The following is a 21,739-nucleotide window of genomic DNA, read 5'->3' on the forward strand; positions in this document are numbered from 1 at the left end:
CAGGAAGCTAGAGACACCTTCTGATGACCTCCATGTAGATATTCACCCTTTAATTTTCATATGTAATAAACCAAGATGGAATTAATTTGCAAACTTGACGTGACTTAATCCTTCAAATCAGATGACTTAATTCTTTTAAGGGGAATCTACAGAGCTCACATTATATGATTTTATAAGAAATTACTGACAGCCAGTGTTGGGGAGTGAATTTCAGTGATTACTGAAAAAGTGTAATTAAATTAGTTACTTATGAAGATATTAATGATTACAAAGGGGGTTACATCTGTTTTCTGTAAAAAGCTAGGATATGTTGAATAATGAATGAGGCATTATTAAAGCGATGCTATTCTGACTGGCTCTTTTTTTGAATGTGCTGCTGCGCACCACGTCTGCCAATTACATCAATTCACATCGCCACTGAAACCTTTAGGCTACAACCCAGTCTGAGAGTTGCCACCATGGCGAGTGAAGTAAATGTAATGCAACAAAGCTGACAACCATAAAATGCAAGTAGGCTTATATGTTAACGCCCCGTTTATTACGTGTTTACCGAGGCGATCAAAGCTGAAACAGTGTTAGTGATGTGAAACTCATTTAGGTGAATTTTACAGAGACTGATGAATTTCATGTGTTCACCTTGATAATAAAACATTAAGCATGGTGTGTGTGTGTGTGTAATTATTTCTTTAGACAAGGACAGAAGATCAGACCAGCTTAAAAAAAGTTGGAAACATCATAGAAATTCTAATGGTTTCTATTAAAATACCAATAGGAACCATTGGCTTTTACCATTTAAACCACTACAGAATTATTTTTGGTAGTGTGTTTGGGACATATTCCATTAGGATTTAATGCCCCCACTAATAGAAACCAACACATATCAGTAGAGACCACTATAATTCCCATTACAACCAATAAAATTCCCATAAACCATTAAATCCAATAGAATTTCTGTAATGGTTTCTATGGTTTTTTTTGCAGGGCAGTATCATGTGTGAAAGCTTTGTACTTGTGTAATGTAGCAGAGGGTTTATGAAGTTTCTGTCTTTGATGCATTTTTTATGTAACAATGTTCATATGTTCTCTAATTAATAATAATAAAAATAAATAAAATAAAAAATATGGCAGAGGGTGACACTGAAATAAACTCAATCCACTCTCCTCAACAATAACGCCAATCCAAACACCGCCTACTACAACCCACGGTGTTGCCCTGGTTTGGCTTCACTTTTATAAGAAATTCACCCGCCAGGTTTCAAACCTGTCAACACTGGACTGGGCTGTTAAAGCAGTAAGGTGTTTCACTACAGGAGTGAACCAGTGTGTTTGCTTCAGACGTCATTTTCACGTGACTAATGACGTAAAGATACAAGCTCCGAAGCAGTGGTTCATTGCAAGGACCTTTCGAGTTTGAAGCAAGCTTCGGAGCGTCGGTGTCAGACGTAACATCACTAGTTGTGGTCAGAGACTGATGGATCCTCCCATTGTTTTTCTGCATCATAGTTCAGGGGCATGTGGATGTGATCATCCTCACAGTTGTTCACTGCATCACTGACACTCATCGATGCATCTGTGGAAAAATATAACCATAAACATTTTCACATTAGCATACTTAAAATACATCATGAGAGTTAATATATGATGGCGGCACCCATACTTAAACAGAACAGTGTGTGAGAGAGTGTGATGCATTAAAAACGAGACAGTATGCACACAATTTTCATACAAAAGTTTGTTTGAAAATGTTTGTGTGTGTGCTTGTAACATTTGAGAGAAAAACTCTACTGCAAATCACAAATCCAACCACTGTGTGTACCAGTGGAGCTTTGCTGGCATCTAATTGGTAAAATCTGGTACTGTGGTTCTAAAATAACTTTATGAATCGGCGAGAATAGTTTTTGTGCGCAAAAAAACCCTAAATAACGACTTACATAGTGATGACGATTTCAAAACAAGGCATCATGAAGCTTCGAAGCGTTATGAATCAGCGAGTCGAATCAACAGTTTGAATCGCCAAATTTCAGCAGTTTGGCGGTTTGACACGCGATCCGAATCATCATTCGACTCACTGATTCATAACGCTTGAAGCTTCATGATGCCTTGTTTCGAAATCGTCATCACTATGTAAGTCGTTATTTAGGGTTTTTTTGCGCACAAAAACTATTCTAGCCGATTCATAAAGTTATTTTAGAACCACTGTAGTCAGATGGACATTGTAACGACGTCTTTAGCACCTTTTAAGGGTCTTGAGAGTGTAAAGTACCATTGAGCCAATGGAGGCCTTTCAGAGCCATCAGATTTCAACTAAAATATCTTCATTTGTGTTCCGAAGATGAACGGAGGTCTTACGGGTGTCGAACATGAGGGTAAGTAATTAATGACAGAATTTTCATTTTTGGGTGAACTTACCCTTTAAAACTAATAAAGTGTATATATGTATACTCTAACTGAAATCTAATTTGAGATATCAACCTCAAATTTGGAACAACGATTTTCAAGCAGTTTTAGAGTTCAACAGGTTTTATAAAATAAAGTTATGTTCATAAATCATAAATTTAAACCTATTACTTTTTAAACATTTTTTATTTCAACAATAATCTGCCATGGGTCTTCTTTAAAAATAACTTACAACTTAAATCTGTGCTCCTAAGCTTAAAATATTTATGACTTTTTGGACACAGATATTTTTGTCTACTATGGACCTATGTGTACCTACTTTTTTTAATTGACGCACTTGCTCAAGGACACACGGGTGGTGACGGCTGTGTAAGGTTGAAAATAATCAAAGATATTTGAAATAGAACAAAATCATGTGCTTTACTGTTGGCAACCCTCGTCGTGCCCAAGATATTTGAAATTGACTCAACCCCCTCCCCCCTTAACCTCATCAGAAGGGCCATTTGGAATTTCTAAGGACAAAGGAAGGCTTGCAGGCCAAATGTTTTTCCCACCTTTGGTACAGTGGGAGAAGCTTCGTCTGATTGGTTAGTTTCAAAGGTCTCACGTTTTGGTCTGATTGGTCAGTTTTAAATGAATCATATTTGAGTTTGGTGAGATCAGGGAAAAGGATAAAAGAAGATCTCAACCGTAGCTCTTCCTCTTTTGATTCTCTGCCTTTCTCTAGAGAGAGCTGCTCTTTGGCTCTTTCTCTCTCTCTGGTAACATTCACATTCTATGCATAGGCCTACTGAGTACAATTAAGGGTTTAAGTTTACATCCACTTGAAACTATTTAAATCTACACTGTGATATTTTCCCCCATCTAGTGGTGAAAAGGTATATGACCATCCAGTGAATATTAGTTTATGTTCTTCTCAATTCCGATTTCGTTTCAACTCCTACGGTGGCCGATTTAGTCCAAGATTAACATGGTTTCCAGTTCGACCTCGTCCACATTCGACACGGTGCCTGTGGGATATTCTGTGCGCAGTGGGATGGTTGGAACTCAACTGGCCTAATTATTCGGCTAGAAAGAACTGCAGCTAATCCAGAGTGAACTTTGATGATAGTAATGTTTATTCAGTCATCCAATTGCAAGGCATAAACAGGTTTGCGTGGATATGTACATAAATGTGGTTTCTGTGAGAGAACAAATAAGGATGGTAAATATACATACACAGTTAAGAACTGTATAACTATACTTATAAGTTACATTTGTATAATGTAACCGTAAACCAGAGCTTATTGTACCATATATAGGCGCTAAATGCAGCTGCATTAAAAGGAGCGGAGTTGCCGCTGCTAACAAGCGGTGTCCGGTTACTAAAGTGTGTGCAGCAGCTTTAACGGTAGCACTGCAGTGCGCTCTGTATAACAAGTGTTAATATGCCGATCAGACCTGATACATATTTCCATCAACATACATTACAAGCAAATATTTTCTAAAATCGAATAAACATTGTTGATAACAAAATAACTGAATGATTATTCAAATAGGTGAGCATTACGCTATTGTATGTTGACACAAAAATACTTCTGAGGTGACATCAACTGAATTACGCGATGACACACTCTGAAACACATCTACAATGACAATAACTATTATTACTTACGGAGTTGTTAACGCACAGAAATACCACACAAGGAAAAACAGACTTTTGAGGAATAAATAAGCCAGGAAAACTCTGTATAACTCTGCTACTGGACGCTGCTGAGATGAAAACTCTCTGCACATGCACCAGACAAGTCTGAACAAGTTGACGCACACATGCGCGAGGCAGGGAATTTTGTACAGTGCCATCGAGTGTTAAAACCGGTTAAAACACGAAAGGCGAAGCTTGAATTTACGGGTATGTCCCTCTTTGGCTAATGTACTTTCAAGATGGAGGGGCAACATGGCGACCACCGTTAGATCCCATTACCTTATGTATTTTCAATGGCATATTATAAACTTACGAGAATACTTTATTACTTGAAAGAAGTAAATATACATTAATGAGCACATGTATTTTTGAAAGAACTAAGTGTTTTTAGCTAAGAATAGACTAAAAAAGTTACACAGTGTAGCTTTAAAGTGTAACCATAACTAGAATTTGTGTTTCTATTTGAAAGAGATTTCTGTCTATTATGTAATTGAAATTTTACATTTACCTGATTGTTAATAAATTGTTCCATTTTGATCCTTTCTGAATTACTCTGTCATTATTATCTTCAGTACGGAACGGTATAATTGCAACAAAGGGTTAAAACGGAATGATTAAATGTATGATTAATTATCAAATATAAATGACTAAACAACCAATTGGCATTCTATCCTAAATTCGACAACTATGATAAATGGAGTCAGATTAAAGATATATTAGTTTTAAATCCATTCTACCCAGCTGGAAACACAGAACGTGCAGCGACCTTCACCGCGGTTCGTTACCGATCATTGGAGCGAATTCGGCGGCCTTACAGCTTGGTGACCGGCCGACGTGATGTTGCAACAAAGACGAGCAGCATGCTTTCAGCGGAGTATTGGGTTTAAAATCGACACGAGGTTCGAGCTTCTCTTTCTTCAACTGTTGTGGTAAGTCAAATTCTTTCTACCTTTTTAGAAATGTTGAAGGAAAAACAGACGCACTCACAGATGAGGAATGGAAACGCTTGTAATGGATTGCTAAAGACCTCATTGTCTGCATACGCAACAATGAAATCTTATGTGGAATTACGTCTATTTTCTGGGACTCGATGAAGAGCTGTAAATTAGTTTAAAAAACCTAAATTGTTTTATTAGCTTTGTTGCAACAGACTAGCAACGCGCGATGAGAATAGAGATAATAAATAAATGAGATAAATAGGTGAGTCGATGCATTTGTTTATGAAAAGCAAAATTGTGAGAAACAAGGGTGATGCAATGCAACATGTTAAAGTGAAGAAAACTTTTTGTTTGAACAGAATTAGCTATACACCAGTAGCCTGACAAGCCAGACCCACATCAAGATGTTGGGTCAAGAAACTCACCATTGACAGGGCTCAATCCGAAGGGAGGGATAAACTTTAGTCTTTCAGATTCCCTCTGCACGCAATTGGATAGCGCCATGAGCGCCACAACCAACCAGAGCGAAGAAGGTGACGCGGAGCTAACGTTAGTTGATAGACTTTTGTCGTATCCGGTAGGCAAAACTTCGAACATATCTTCTTTTCTTAAGAATGACTTCAGTGCCGTTCTTTGTTCTTTTCTCAAAGAAAAGCTTAAAGGGTTAGTTCACCCAAAAATGAAAATTCTGTCATTAATTACTCACCCTCATGTCATTGGACACCCGTAAGACCTCCGTTCATATTCGGAACACAAATGAAGATATTTTAGTTGAAAGCTGATGGCTGAGAAAGGCTTCAGACAGGCCTCCATTGGCATTCAGTACATTGACACTTCCAAGATCCATGAAAGGCACTTAAAACGTCGTTACAAAGTCTATCTCACCACAATGGCTCTACAATAATTTTACGATGCGACGACAATAGTTTTTGTGCGAAAAAAAAAAAATCAAAATAACACCTTTATCCAACTTGTTCTCGACTTCCGTGTATGCCTCCACGACGCATGCGCGAGAATATGACGTAGCGCCGGCGTTCGGGAATCCATGAAATACACACTTTTACACAGTATTCTTACCGGTTCTTTTTATTATACTTTTTTTTTTATTAAAAAAAAAAACATAATTAAGAACATAATTAACATGGCTTTATAATCTGAAAAGTAAAATATCTATAGCAAAAGAAACCGCAAAGTTTGAACAAAAATATAAAACATCTATTTGTAAATGGACCAGTGTGCAGGCATTCGGAAGGTCTGCTAACATTAATATTACAGTAAAGATCAAACCTACAAAGAAATCTAATAAAGTAATGAAATGTAAAATAACACTGCATAGTTTTCACTGTATAAATTGATAGATTAATGCTTATAAAAGCTAAAGTTATTAATTCAAGAGATGTGAATATTTTCTATTTGCCTTTTGTTCGATTCGTATTAATGGCTCAGTCGTCAGCAGGTTTATCTGACGCTGCCCCTTTAAGAGAGATCGAATGTAGAACTAATAATATCATATTCTCCTATTTCTCCAAACTATTTACGCCCATTTAAGATATAAACTGTTAAAATAACTACTCTCCAATCCGGTCATTTTGACACCGGCTATTTGTTGTTTATTTGATGGTTTAGAGGCGCACACAAAGCCTAAAATATTAAGTGCAAGTCGGTCCATTTCGCAGCACACACACATACGCCGCCTTGAAGTTGGAAACAGCGTCTCTTGCGCGGATTATTGTGCATTTAATAGCTCTTTATTATCAAACACATCCCGCAGTTTAGCAACTGTAGAGACTGCAGTTTACAACAATCACTGATTCTGACGTGTTGTTTAGGTTTAGGGAGAAATGACAGCGCAGCTGTGAAGGGAAGGAATGAAGAGCTCGACAGAACATGGCTATAGGAATAGTTTTACCTCATACCATCTTTTTATAATTCTTGGAAGCCAAAATCGAAAATAAAATTAGATTAATATCACAGCACATCCCTAAAGTTTAAGCAGACTAAACTTTTGTTTAGTTCTTGGCCATCGTCCCTCATTAAGCTGACTGTGGTGTTGTGTTCGCTGTAGCTCCACGTGAGAGAGCTCGCTCGCTTTCTCTCTCTTCTGGATTGCGAATAGCAAAAATGCATCACGGACAAATGGTTTAATATTCTCTCATATCCTCCTGGGACCCAGAAAAAAAAGTTTTTTGAATTTAGTATTTTTTTATGTCATTACATTGTTTAGAGCATAAGAAACAAATGGAAAAAAAAAAACATTTTTGAAAAATGATATTTGATTCATATGTTATGATATGTCCTCTGTAGTTGACAGCAGGACTGAGTTGTTAAAAAAATTAAATGACATGAAATTGCATAGGCAAAAACAATGGGATTTATTTTTAATTCAATCAATAAATTTTTAGGTTTCAGGGTTTTTTTTTAAACAAACTTTATTTAAAGATGATTCTGAACTATGTTATGAAAGATATAATGAAATGCATTCATATACCATTTTACTTTATGAAATATGTGGGTAAAATGACAATACTTGGATTTTCCCATTCAATACAATGTATATATTCACTGCATCTAATTTGCTTATTAATGTGTTCTTGGTGCAACATGTAATGAAAAAATAAGTGTAATAATGGGAGTAATAATTGGCAACATTTTCAAAATAATATCTAATATTTCATAGGAATATTGATATGTAATTTCGTTCCCTATTCACTTGTTATGTCTCCAAAATGCCTGATAAACATGATTTAAATCCTGGTGTCCACTACAGTGGTCATTTATGAAATCAATGCCCTGTTTTGTAACAGAAAGTCATATTTTGATTAGAAACCCCATAACATTTTCCTGAGATGTTGATTTATAACAAACAATCTGAAAATTAATAAGATTTAAATTATAATTAAAAAATATGATCATATTTCCATAAGAGTGCTAAACATTAATGTCAGCCATTTTTAAAGACCAAGAAGAAGTTGTTGTCCTGGTGAAACCTCCAAACATTTGGTATCCCTGCAAAGCCCCGAATGTGCTCTTTACTGGACATCCAGACTGTGACATGTGACATGTATGATGTCAGAGAAATTCACTAAAATATAATGTCCACTACAGTGTACAAAAGTCTATTCTTGGGTCCCAGGAGGATATAGAAACGGCTGGCAAAGATAGAATTTGCCAGACATAACGTCTATCAATATAATTAGTAAGTGTATTTTCTTAATTTCTCCAGTACCGACAGCAGGCAAATTTACTGGTCGCACATGTGCGACTGGATGTAAAATTCAGTCGCACACTCTCAAATTTTAGTCGCAAAATGCGACCATTTAGTCGCACTCTGGAGCCCTGCTCCAAGTCTTCCAGAGTCACGGCCAAAGCCGATTCAAAAGACCGCTGTTCGTCAGCTTTGTTTACGAGTAGCACGCAGAACCTCCGCAACTCTGCCGTGACGTGCCGTCATTATGTTAAGCCCGCCCACCGACTCTACACACGCTGTGATTGGCCTGACCAGAGTTTGGTTTTTCCAGCTCTCAGGTCTACCGAGAGTTGCTAGACTACACTCGCAGCAAAATAAATGTTCTGCCGCTAGGGTGCGTCTAGATTTCTAGGCTAATACACCAGAGCTGTTACTGCTACAAAACAAAATTACTCTTAACTAAAAATAATAAAGAGGCGGTAAGATTAAAATCTACAACTGATAAACAGAATGATAGTGAATTTATTTTGTTACTATATTTTTTGTTAAGAAAACATGATTTAGTGTTTCTGAGTGACTCAGCTGAGCTCGCGGGCCAGATGCTCACTCAGAGAACACAAACTTTTTCTCCCTGCTCCATGGGAGCGTTAAGAAAAATAAAGTAACACAAACTGAATCTATCAAATCTTGTAAATCAGTTAAAATTGCCCCTATGAGATCTTTAAAAAGACTAAATTAAACAAATAGGCGTTTGAAATCTAAAAAGAGATACAATGAACGTGCCTTGCATCTAGTGTTGTTTTTGGCGGCCTGTTTTAATTTTAGTTTTAGTCTAGTCTTCTGTCAAGCTGTCATTTTAGTTTTTATTAGTCATAGTCATACTCTTTTTAGTCTAGTCAAGTTTTAGTCGACTAAAAGTCTGAGCATTTTAGTCTTATTTTAGTCAGAATTATCTATGACTATTTTCGTCTAGTTTTAGTCGACGAAAACTGATGACATTTTAGTCAAGTTTTAGTCAATGAAAATTGTATTTTAGTCTCTTTTTAGTAATGCAATTCTATTTAACCCAGTCAATATAGTGTATGTATTATAGACAAAACCAAAATATTCTTTTAGCCAAAACCATTTCAAACAATGTTATCTTATTATATTATTGTTACCTTATAGAATCAAGAATACATCCATTCCAGACACGGAAGACGCTCTGATTTGAAGTTACAACATATTTATTTTTCCAACTAAACATGTTAGAAGTACACACACACACATTTAAATAAAATAAATAAAAACATTGAGATGTCTCTTAAGGTTTGTGGTGTTTGTTCCTGTGATTTGACGAGACGCAAATGCTGGTCATGTGACGATGACGAATAAAAACCACACTAAATGTGGTTCACAAAATAGGAAATTCACTTTTTAGCCTCCACAGTCTAAGTACACTTGTTGAACTAATGCCAAGCGTTAGGCGGAGCTCTAAAATCTCAGTTGGTGTGCCCCAATGCTCCACTCAAAACTGGACTTCAGTCCCTGACTAACCTGACGCAGATTTGCGGTAACGAATGGATACAACGTAATCTACTAAAGTCAATCATTTCAGATTAAATCAGAATGAAATCAAACGTAATCATCTATAAATCATGTAATCTTTCTCCACATAATGCCCTGCTTGGCAATTATAATACAGTGTATAATATATTTTTATTTATAATATAATTATATTAAAAAGATGAATCAATTAAATATAATATTATTTCTGATTCTTGAAGAGTCTGCAGAACAGTTTATTTGTCGCAATGTTTGTTTTTCAAAAGGCAGTTACAGCTGTGCTAGCATGTTTGCTGTGAATTCCTGCTCTGTTACATTCCTAGGTCATTACATTACAATACATACATTTGAATATCAAAGAGCTGTGATTCAGGGTAGATGCATGCAAGTAGTGTTGCTTGCTTTCGTCAACGAAAAGTATGACTAAATATCATCAACGAACCTTTATCACGTGACGAAAACAAGACGAAACCATAGACTGTAAAAAAATCAAGACAGTAATGAACCAAGAGCACCACATATAAAGTATTCTCCAGCCTGTGACAGCGTGCTAAGGTATGTTCTGTTAGACACGTACACATAATCCATAGATATCAAACGATCTGTATAACAATGCATTACTATCACATATAAAAAACATGTTTTACTCACATTAGTGTGTTGCTTCATTCATGTAATCTCCTCCTGTCCGCAAATCCAGTCTCTTGTTTACAAACGACTCTGTGGTTAAATGAACAGACGTGCAATGCCTTCACCATGTGAGCTGGATATTCATTAAAAATAAAGTTCATCCATGCATTCATAACATTGGAATCCGAATGCTTAAAAATCCAAATCCGAAAAGCTTATGTGGTATGTTTACTGCTTAGAAATTCGATGGTGTTTAGCTCTATGCTGCTCTTAGCTGTCATGTTAGTGACACGAGTTGGTGGGCGGGGCTACAGAATCAGGCGTTGTTCTTCTTCTGTTGAGGCAGTGTTTCACTACACTCTCACGTAGGGTTGCCACCTTTGGTGTGGCAAAATAAGGGACACCCATTCACGCCCCCCCCCCCCCACCCCCCCCAAAAAAAAAAAAACACGTCATGAAATGATTATTTCTACATTGACAACTTTACAGCTCAATAATAAACCATAAGAAAACATGAGATCAATGTGAACTTGCAACAGAACATAATATTATTTTATATTATTTTACATTTGATTATTTTATTTATTTCTAAAGAACTTTTTAGTAGCCTATTTGGTGCACTTTAAAGGGATATTTCACCCAAAATGAAAATTCTGTCATCATTTACTCGCCCTCATGATGTTCCAGACCTGTATGAGTTTCTTTGTTCTGCTGAACACAAAAGAAGATATTTAGAAGAATGTTTGTAACCAGGCTTCTTTGGGGGCACCATTGACTTCCATAGTAATCTTCCTATGTGTTCAACATAACAAAGAAATGTATACATGTTTGGAACAACTTGAGGGTGAGTAAATGATGACAGAATTTTCATTTTTGGGTGAACTATCCCTTTAAGCAGTCATTCTGAACCACTAATCACTTTTTTGAATTTCAAAAATGTATTTTTTTTTTTATTAATTTACTTAAATTATGACTATATTATCATGTAATTATTTGTCCCATTTTTATCAAACATTTTTTTTAAATGTCATAAACTTTATATGACAGGATTATTGGTTATGTATGATTATAGCGTAGCTAAATTATAAATTAATAATTACATTTATTAGGCTATAATCTATTAATTAACCTGTCTAAAAAATAATAATTTTGTCTGCAAAGCTCTGATAATATTATATTAAGATATTATCCATTAAAAAAAACTATAGGCTACCTTTAGAAGCACAGATGTGTCTGTCACCGCTGTTGCTTTAAGTCAGTCAGTCTGAGACACTGATATGCTTCTCACAAAGTGTGCAGTTGGCCTGAGGTTCATCCTGAGTTACTGGACAGACCCATTGATACCTTTTTGATATTCAGCTCTATATCTGGAGATCCTCTTGCGTTTAAACGGTGGACGCGACGCGAGCTCGACATGTTTTTAAAAAACCGGCAAGTTTACAGGCACACGGCAAAGCGCATGTTCTCGAGACTACGCCGCTATGGCAACAAAGCCGCTAAAACGCAATCACGCACAAATGAGCTCCTGTACTACTTATTGTGAAATTGATTTGTTTATATTTGCTATAAGTATTCTCCACACTGCAAAATCCTTGTGTGTTTATTGAACTACGTGTGGACCTATGTAAAATACGGAACAAATCGCGTCCCGTATTGGTTTGATACGGAACGTGTCATTTTGCTTGTAAATACGGGACGATTCCGTATTTTACGGGACGGGTGGCAACCCTACTCTCACGTCACAGCCGGGCACATTCTGAAATCGATCGTTTGCTGGGCCTGGTGTCAATAAAAGCTTTTCTTTGACTAACAAGGAAGCTTTCAGCTCTGAAACTTACAGGATATTCTTATATTACCATGACCTTTTATATATCACAAGCTCAAGGGAAAGTTGATTTCTCAATTCCTGACCCCTTTAAACATGGTGACGGGGAGAGCTGTGACAGACAGGTATGAACCTGTCTGTTCGTTGTTTTTCCCCAAAACAGCTAGATCGTTCTGTCTTGTCATTAATGCAGTGCATATTTACATATACAAGTAATCATTTGAAGTGTATTATGTGTTTTATACACAGCCAAAATAACCTGCGCTTGACCGAAATGACAGAATCATCAGAAAGCGGACTGGATGGCATTGTAAATATATGGTTGTCAGTGCATGTGACACTACATATGATGTTGGTTTTAATAAGATTTTCCCCAATAAATAGGCAAGAATAAACAGTGTCCTCCATGATTCCTGTTCATTACGACAACAAAACAATTGAATGCAACAAGCTCGTAATCACGACTTCTGAAGTGGAAATTATGAAATTTCCGATAGCACGCGAAGGCAGGATAAATTCCATCATTCCCTTGTTAATACAATCAAATCTGGATGACAACTGCAATACAAACAGGCAGGACAATGCTTACACTACATCTGACGAGCGTAACTGTTGTGCAATGTTGTCAGATGTAGCGTAAGCATTTTGAAATGAGAGAGACACTACACTTTTTCCGTAAATTGAATACGGAAGGCGATTCGCCGGAAGCTACATAATTTACTTTATAAAGTTTTAAATATGGATATTTTTCCTACACAAACGCATCGTTTCGCTTCAGATGGCCTTTATTTACCCCTAGAGCTGTGTGGAGCAATTTTATGATGGACAGATGCACGTTTATGGACTACAAAAATGACCCAACAGTCACTGCCATTATAAAGCTTGGAAGAGCCAGGACATTTTTAATATAACTCTGATTGTGTTCGTCTGAAAGAAGAATGTCATATACACCTAGGATGACTTGAGGGTGAGTAAATCATGGGCTAATTTTCATTTTTGGGTGAAATATCCCTTTAAGTTAGTTGTCTTTATGACCCTGTTCCACCTAGGCTTCCTTTTGTGGTTCCTCCACCAATTGTTCTGTTTTGTGACTGACTTCAATATTCGAAAGATTGTTCTTCATGAGGAACTGCACTAGAGTTTTGCACGAGGGTGAAAAAGATTTTGCTTGTGTTCATACAAAATTGCCGCGCTGACCAACAGAAAGCTGCTTGTATGAAAGTGACTTCTGTGTGAGCTGTGCTTCATACATCTACATCTGTGTAAGAGACTGGCGCAGGCGAATTAAGTCGACAATAAACATACTATAAGTACATAAATATACTAACTGCAATACGGACTTCCGGCGCATCTGGGAACTTAACTGTCAATTTCGTCACCACCCTGTTTTAGGGGAAAATAAACAAGACTTCGCATACAAAATAGCGGCACAAAACAACGTCTGTACACAGCCGGCAGGCTTGAATAACTTAAGAAATGACTAAGATTAAACATGTCAGGTAATTATATGTCCAGCCTGCCATAGAGCGTGAAAGATACATCCACAAACTTAATTTGGTCAATTTAAAAACACGTCCCTTCATTCTCCCAGCGTCAAACTGGTGTAACAAGTGAATGATTTGACTTCGTTTTTGCAAATAAACATCTTTAAATGTATATATTATGTCTTTATATTTAAAGTACTGAGTGCACTTTTCTGTCCAGCCATACAACTAGCCTGATTTAGCTTCATCCGTACTTCATGATTCAAAAAACTTGACGAGGTACGAGTAAATGTCCGGGTAAGACATCTCTGGCCACTGGGTGGGGTTGTTATCAAGCGTATAGCGTCGGTTCTGGCAGGTTAGTCAAGCTTGCATCAGCTGATCACGTCTACCTATAGGAATACGACATCTATCACAGCATACATATATATAAGCTCCTTCAGTACTATCAGCAGCTATCGCGTTTCTCCAGAGCACATTTACCCTCCTCCACCCCCAGCTCCTCCTCTTGTCCAGTCAGGATTCGGTATTCTAATTCTCCTTGAATCAGACTAAATTCCTGAATTATATGTACATTCAACATTAATGATATCTGCATACATTATGTTGCTTCTGTTCGGTTTACCCTAAGGGGGATTATCACTGCTCCAGAACAAAACCATACCGGCAATCCAAACTATATGCTAATAGTCAATCAATCATCTTTGACGATAGTGGTCCTAACAGAAACACCAATTTGACGCTGGGAGAATGAAGGGACATGTTTTTAAATTGACCAAATTAAATAGATTGTTCACCCAAAAATGAAAATTAGCCCATGATTTCCTCATCCTCAAGTCATCCCAGGCGTATATGACATTCTTCTTACAGACGAATAAAATCGGAGTTATATTTAAAAAAGTCCCTGGCTAATCCAAGCTGTATAATAGCAGTAATAGTTGCTCTGTTTTTGAAGTACATAAAAATGCATCTGTCCGTCAAATGCAAAACTGCTCCACACGGCTCTGGGGGGTTAAGGCCTTCTGAAGCAAATCAATGCATTAGTGTAAGAAAAATATCCATATTTAAAACTTTATAATGTAAAGTTTCGCCCGATCGCCTTCCGTATTCAATTTATGGAAAAAGTGTTGAAAGTGCCTCTGCAGTTCAAAATGCTTACGCTACCAGTTACGCTCGTCAGACGTACATATGCAGTTTGAGCTGCGAGAGGCACTTTCAACACTTTTTCAACGGAAGGCGATCAGCCGGAACTTTACACGCCTGCCGGCTGTGAATGGATGTTTTGTGTCCACCAAAGCGTTTTTAGCCGGCTGAAAAAGCTAGGCCCTCTGCTGAAAATGTCTCGCTGTGGGCGCTTGAGAGCGTTTGGCAGCGCAGCGATTTTTTCATTTGAGACTCTTTGCTTGTTATGATGCAGAAGTGTTACTAGTATCTCACAGATAGTTTGTTTCTGTATTGATTCTATATAAAAATGCTGATACAATGTGAAGTATTTGCTCTGGCTCTTGTTTTAAATTATGTTGTTCCGTTATTATACTGCTTGTTTTCATCTGTTGACATTGTACATGCAGAATGTGGCGGTTGGTCGGTGTTGTATTTGTCCCGCCCCTCCTCCACTGTGATTGGACGGCTGGGTGAAAAGTGACAGTGATGAGCGCTGCATTTTGCTCTAAGTTGAACTCGCCCAGTGCCTCGTTACGCCCATGGCGTTCCAAAAAAACACTGCGCTCCCATTGAAAACAATTGAATACACCAGCCAGCCAGCCACGTGAAAAAACGCTTTGGTGGACATGCGGCATATGGGAAGTCTAGTTTATTTTCCCCTAAAAAGGGACCGTGACGAAATTGACAGTTAAGTTCCCGGATGTGCCGGTAGTACGCATCTCTACAAAACTTGAGACATTTCAAAGAAACATTCTTTGAACAAAATAAAGCTTTATTTGAACAATAAAATAACATTTGCATGAACAGAATCTCATTTCTTTGAGCAACTGAACAGATGCTAACTGAGACCTGATGCTTGAGGTTTCTCTCCTCCATGTGTAAGAATGTGTTTGTTTAAGTGGCCCTTTTGTGTGAAACTCCTTCCACACTGCGAGCAGCTGAACGGTTTTTCGTCATCATGAATCCTTTGGTGCTGCTTCAAATGACTCACTGCTATAAAGCTCTTCCCACACTCGAAACACATGTGATCCCGTACAGCATAATGCACTTTTTGGTGCTGTTTCAGAGAGTCCAGGCGTGAAAAACTCTTCTCACACAAAGGACACTTATAGGGCTTCTCATTCATATGAATTGTCCTGTGTTTTTTTAGATTTGGCAGTGAGGTGAAATTTTTCCCACACTGATCACAATTAAATGTTTTTGCTCCAGAGTGATGAAGCATATGATAAGTGAGTCCTGATGACTGAATGAAGCTCTTCCCACACAGATGGCACGCGTGCGGTTTCTTTCCCGTGTGAATTCTTTCATGTGTCACAAGGTGGTTTTTACCTTTGAAACTCAGTCCACATTGAGAACATGTGAACGGTCTTTCTGTAGCGTGAGTTTTCAGATGCTTTCGCAGATATTCAGGTGTGATGAAGGTCTTGCCGCACTCCGCACAAGCATGGGTTTTCACAGAAGAATGGATCTTCTGGTGCTTCTTGCAGTTGGCCAGCCGTGAAAAACTCTTTCCACACACTGGACACAGGTGAGGCCTTTCTTGCACATCCATTTCATCTAAAATGAACATATTTAATTGTTAGAATTTGATTTTTAAACAATATATTCAAGGAAGAACAACTGAACAAGTGAATCCTTATTTCATTTTAAAAAGCAACAGAGGTCAAGTATCGGTTCACATGTCATGCTACTATGATCTCAGCTATGATTTTATAACTACGGCCACCAAATCTGGTGAACTGAGGCTCTGCAACGTTAAAGACACAGTATGTAAGATTTTTGGATTAAAATATCCAAAAACCATTAGAACAATGTTATATATTTTGTTGACTTGTGTACTTACATTATCCCAAAATGTTTAAATCCAGAGAAATTAGCTATTTTAACCAGGACACGGACTGTGTCCGTGCGTAGCCTATCAATTACATCATACCCACGTTACCCTCGGTTTTATTTTGTAGAAACCATGGAAACACCAAAGACGCTTTAATATATTATGCGTTTCATTAGACAGGTGAACAACATGTTTAGATACATTAATGGACAGAAAATGAATCATTGTTATACAGCTCAACACAGTTAGTCAGTTTAAATCTGGTTTTCTTGATTTACCGCGAGTACCATGTTTTACCATGTCTAATATCGATCTAGCTCACTGCAGTGTGAACAAGTGTCTCATAGCAGCCAGGTTCAGGATCCCCCCATCTGAGGGTTGTCCCCCACATTATAAATATCATTAAAAACCACATTGTGTATTATAAATATGATATATACTTAAAATAATTGTGTAAGTAGAAAACAATAAAAATGCAAACGGGGCAGAAAATGCGTTTTAAGTTCAGAAATATTTTGGGTCCCCCCTCTCTGGCCATCATGCAACTCACCTATACACACACACAAATCCATGAGAGAGAACAAAGTTCTTCAGTAGTTGTGGAACTTAAAGGGTTAGTTCACCCAAAAATGAAAATTCTGTCATTAATTACTTACCCTCATGTCGTTCGACACCCGTCAGACCTCCGTTCATCTTCAGAACAGAAATGAAGATATTTTAGTTGAAATCTGATGGCTCTGAAAGGCCTCCATTGGCACAATGCACGGTTCACTCTCAAGACCCTTAAAAGGTACTAAAGACGTCGTTACACGATAGTTTTAATAGTTTTTGTGCGCAAAAAAACCCTAAATAACGACTTACATAGTGATGACGATTTCAAAACAAAGCATCATGAAGCTTCGAAGCGTTATGAATCAGTGAGCCGAAAGATGATTCGGATCGTGTGTCAAACCGCCAAACGGCTGAAATTTGGCGATTCGAACCGCTGAATCGACTCACTGATTCATAACGCTTCGAAGCTTCATGATGCTTTGTTTTGAAATCGTCATCACTATGCAAGTCGTTATTTAGGGTTTTTTTGCGCACAAAAACTATTGTTGCCGATTCATAAAGTTATTTTAGAACCACTGTAGTGAGATGGACTTTGTAACGACGTCTTTAGTACCTTTTAAGGGTCTTGAGAGTGAACCGTGCCATTGTGCCAATGGAGGCCTTTCAGAGCCATCAGATTTCAACTAAAATATCTTAATTTCTGTTCCGAAGATGAACGGAGGTCTTACGGGTGTCGAACGACATGAGGGTAAGTAATGACAGAATTTTCATTTTTGGGTGAACTAACCCTTTAAGTAAGGGCTGTTAAGGGTATTTTATTATCTTTAAACATCAGATGATGTGATTTTATTTATCTTTAATACAGACAATGCTGAGTTATTAATAAATCAGCAATGACAAAAAATTATGATACCGATGCATTTTTCCATAAGTCTGATATTTTAGTGATTATTGTTTGGTAGATTGTTGTAAGTCACCCACTACAACTAACACAGCAATAAGCCTATGTGTGAACAACTGATATTAGGCTAATATTGTAGATTTACTGCTGTGTTGGGTTTTGCTCAGTACTATGTGGAAGAAGCAAGATAATTTAATAATTATATTACCGCATGGTGAACCTATGATGACTCATATTTAAACAACTATTGCTTTGTGTTGTTGGCCAGAAAAAAAATGACAGAATAGAAAAACAGACAAAAGATAATTTTTCAGAAAAATGCCACAGAAAAATGTGTCCTTACAGGTACAATTTTGGCTGTATTATTTGTGTCCCCTTCAAAAATTGCTCGAGATTTTTGTTTACTGTCGGTTGGGAAAATTAACCGAAATGAGCATCACTATGTTAAACCCACCAATAGCGCGCCAGGTGGATAAGCCGGTTTGTGATTGGTCTAGGGCTGAACGATATGGACAAAATTTCATATCTCAATTTTCATGCCAGATATATCTCGATATCGATACAATACGATATGACTACGTGTTCGGTGAAAACCAGAATCTGAATTAAAATGTGTTTGATTTAAGCCTACATTTCAAAAATGTGTGTCAGAAAATTTATTGTTTTTAAGCCTTTCGCACGTACGATCACGCAGGTGTAACAGTCTAGGCTGGTCCCTGGAGCGGATGATAAAGTGCATCACATGATCAACTGCTAAATTCAAATGTTCTTTTCAGTGTTTTCAACCACATACTGTTTATTTTAGGTTTCAAACATATAAATTCACATAAGTACTAAAAAACAATACATTTAGAGTTTGTAAAATACACACTGATGTCTATGGAAGAGGTAATGATAATCCTTTCCATTATAATTCGACACGTTTTATTCATATCAGATACACATTGTGTAAGTAACTTCAATGTTTACTCTATTCTATTCCCAGTTCACGAGCCACTTTTAAGTATTTCGGGAGAAGTGGGTGAATTCACGTGTTGTAAACATAGAGGTTGTAAATCCAACAGATCCGATTCTCTGAACTGCGTCTGCGGCACAAACTAACACGGCGGCGCCCATCGCGCATACAGCTCAACTAACGCCATCGTTATAAAGGTGTTTAAACAACAATATACTTCCACTTGCATGTATTTGACAATCGGAATATCAGATATTTCATGCCATAGCTAACACATTTGTGAATATTCTGAATAAAAAAGGAAAAAATGACATGAAAGCAGATCATCATTCATTCAGCGCTGTTGCTGCTGCGGTGTGTCACGTGACAAGCAATGACGCGTCACCATGGAAACGCCGCCCCCCCTCTCACAATATAGTTCCCACGTCCCTGGTAGTGTGTGCACGCTGGCTTTAGCTGTGCATTCAAGGGCACTCGTAAAACTGATGTTAGTTGTGACTGCCAGAGTTGTATGCAGGGCGAGCGCGGAGAGGGGAAATCTATATCGTTGCTTTTTTCAATAGTAATATCTTGAAATTTCATATCTAGATATAGATACGATAATGATATATCGTTCTGCCCTAGATTGGTCCCCACAAATTTGTAACAGAAGCAGTAGAAATGAATGTACAGGTTTCCAGCCTGAGCTGCAGGGCGAAATCAAATCACCGGCAGATTGGGCTGGGTTGACCCAGTCTGTCTATAAGCGACCTCTAGCGGCGGAAAATTACATATTGTGGCTTTAAAGCTGCACTATGTAACATTTCCGTCCGCTAGAGGTCGCCTATTCAAAACAAAGGCGTAGCTTGATGACGCCAAGTTTGAGCACAGAATCTTGGGACATGTGGTCTTCACCTCACAGCCGGTGGAAAAGAATCGGGATAGGACTCATGTTCATGGATGCGATTATTAACATTACTGTAGTATGAAGCAGAGCAGGACCAAGTGTCGTGGGAGCTGGAGCGATTGTTAATAAGATGAACGCAACACACGCCTCACGAGCAGCGGGATTTTAATTATGACACAGTCGCCGGCGCCATTTCCGCTTTTCCGGTCATGAGTATGAGGTAACGCAGCTCTGTTTATCATATTAGATACATCTGAGTGTGTTGAAAATTATGTTAAGACGTTACTCGTTCGCTCGGCGGCTGCTATGACACTTGTTCACACTGCAGTGAGAGTAAAGCATTTCTTCAAAATAAAACCGGAAACCGAGGGATATGACACCATTGACAGGCGACTCCCTCACACGCCCCGGTTCCTTGGTAAAAATAGCAATTTTTCTCATGATTTACAAATAGTTGGAAACATTTGGGATATTGTAAGTACTCAACTGAACTAACACTTGCCTAGTGGTTTTTGGATATGTTACCGATTTTTTTTTTTTACATAGTGCACCTTTAATGTTTGTCAGGAGTCAACAATGAAGAATCAAGAAAGAACACCAACCGCTTTGCTCCTCAGTATCTTCAAGTGTCTTGCTGCATGGTTTTGGAGAATTCATGTCCTCACTCTCCTCTTCCATTCTTTATTCTGTATTTCACACAGATGTCAGTTGTCACAAGTATATTCCCAACATTTACAGGTGAACTGTTGTTGTTGGAATCTGTGGCTTCATTGCAAGTGTGAAATAATGTGTGGCAAAGAGGCTGAAAGCACCAGATCTGGCAAAAATCAAAATATGTAGGAACAAAGCAAACAAAAATATTATTGTATGATCCACAATCTAAGTGTTAACAGGTGTGAGGAGTAATGGAACCGAAAACACAGACGCACAGTACTACGATTTTGGAGGCTTTGTACAGAGTCAGTGTCATGAGATACTGCGACTTTCACCAGCAGAAGAGAAAATATACCTGCATTTGGCGTTTCGGTTCTCTGTAAGTCGAACATCTCCCACACCATGTGTCTGAATTCTTCATTTTCGACAAGCATTTTCAGCGGCGGTCAAAAGCTCAGCACTTCACGTGCACGCGCCTCCCGTTCTGTGTTTGAGGCGCGGCAACGTGCATCGCCCAGCCCACAACTACTCTCATTGGCTCGGTCATTTTTTCATAACCATATTCAGTACAGGCGTTCGTAGCCTGTGTACGTTAGGTCAGAAACATGGGCTCATGAGCAAATGTGTTTTTTATGTCGTTCAAAAAACATTTAACACATTAACATATCATTCATTCGCAAATATGGTCTCGATTTCTTTTGTTAAAAGATTTTGTTTGATTTTGAATGTAGTGAAGAAAAATGAAAATAACATGACAATATGAAAATAACACGGCAAAATAAAAATAACACTGCAGTGTCATTTAACTGCACGAGAAGTGCAACATAAATACCAGACTGTAGTTCACAAAAATGACCACCAGGCGGAGCCAAACGTCGACTTTTCAAGATCAGCTATCCCATTCCCAGCGTAAAAGTAAAATCTCTATTTTCAGAATTGTTGTGGACTAAGTAAATTTTATATAGGCTATATATTTAACAAACATAACAAACAATATATTGGGTGCCAGCAACCCTAGTAGTTTAAAGAATGGCATTTGATAGACATCAATTGTAAGCGGTGGTCAAGTAGTTGTTGAGGAAATCTCTCTCTCTCTCTCTCTC

General features: G+C 37.8%; 1 protein-coding gene across 2 annotated transcripts; it reads right to left on the reverse strand.

The window, feature by feature from the left end:
- Positions 1-518: 518 nt before the first annotated feature.
- Positions 519-21,138, reverse strand: LOC307130709 (uncharacterized protein). 2 transcript variants are annotated; one of them, XM_079823831.1, is made up of 5 exons: positions 20,992-21,138; positions 20,585-20,668; positions 16,184-16,411; positions 10,403-10,471; positions 519-1,570 (listed from the first exon to the last, which is right to left on the reverse strand). In XM_079823831.1, the coding sequence occupies exons 2-4, from the start codon at positions 20,658-20,660 to the stop codon at positions 10,404-10,406; spliced, it is 372 nt and encodes a 123-aa protein (XP_079679957.1). In that variant the 5' UTR covers positions 20,661-20,668; positions 20,992-21,138; the 3' UTR covers positions 519-1,570; position 10,403. The 2 variants fall into 2 exon arrangements, 1 of the variants encoding a protein (XP_079679957.1); XR_013817073.1 differs by lacking the exons at positions 519-1,570; positions 10,403-10,471 and having other exon boundaries at positions 15,612-16,411; positions 20,585-20,799; positions 20,992-21,122.
- Positions 21,139-21,739: the final 601 nt, after the last annotated feature.

This window comes from Gobio gobio (genome assembly GCF_949357685.1).
Source record: "Gobio gobio genome assembly, chromosome: 8".
NCBI classification, from domain to species: domain Eukaryota; kingdom Metazoa; phylum Chordata; class Actinopteri; order Cypriniformes; family Gobionidae; genus Gobio; species Gobio gobio.

Excerpts from the sequence above, each read along its gene's own strand:
- LOC307130709 (XM_079823831.1), bottom strand. The coding sequence starts at position 20,660 with ATGGAAGAGGAGAGTGAGGACATGAATTCTCCAAAACCATGCAGCAAG. Across the intron at positions 16,412-20,584 it reads AGATACTGAGGAGCAAAGCG|ATGAAATGGATGTGCAAGAA; the intron begins GTTGGTGTTCTT and ends TGTTCATTTTAG. Across the intron at positions 10,472-16,183 it reads ATGTGGACTGAGTTTCAAAG|AGTCGTTTGTAAACAAGAGA; the intron begins GTAAAAACCACC and ends ATTTAACCACAG.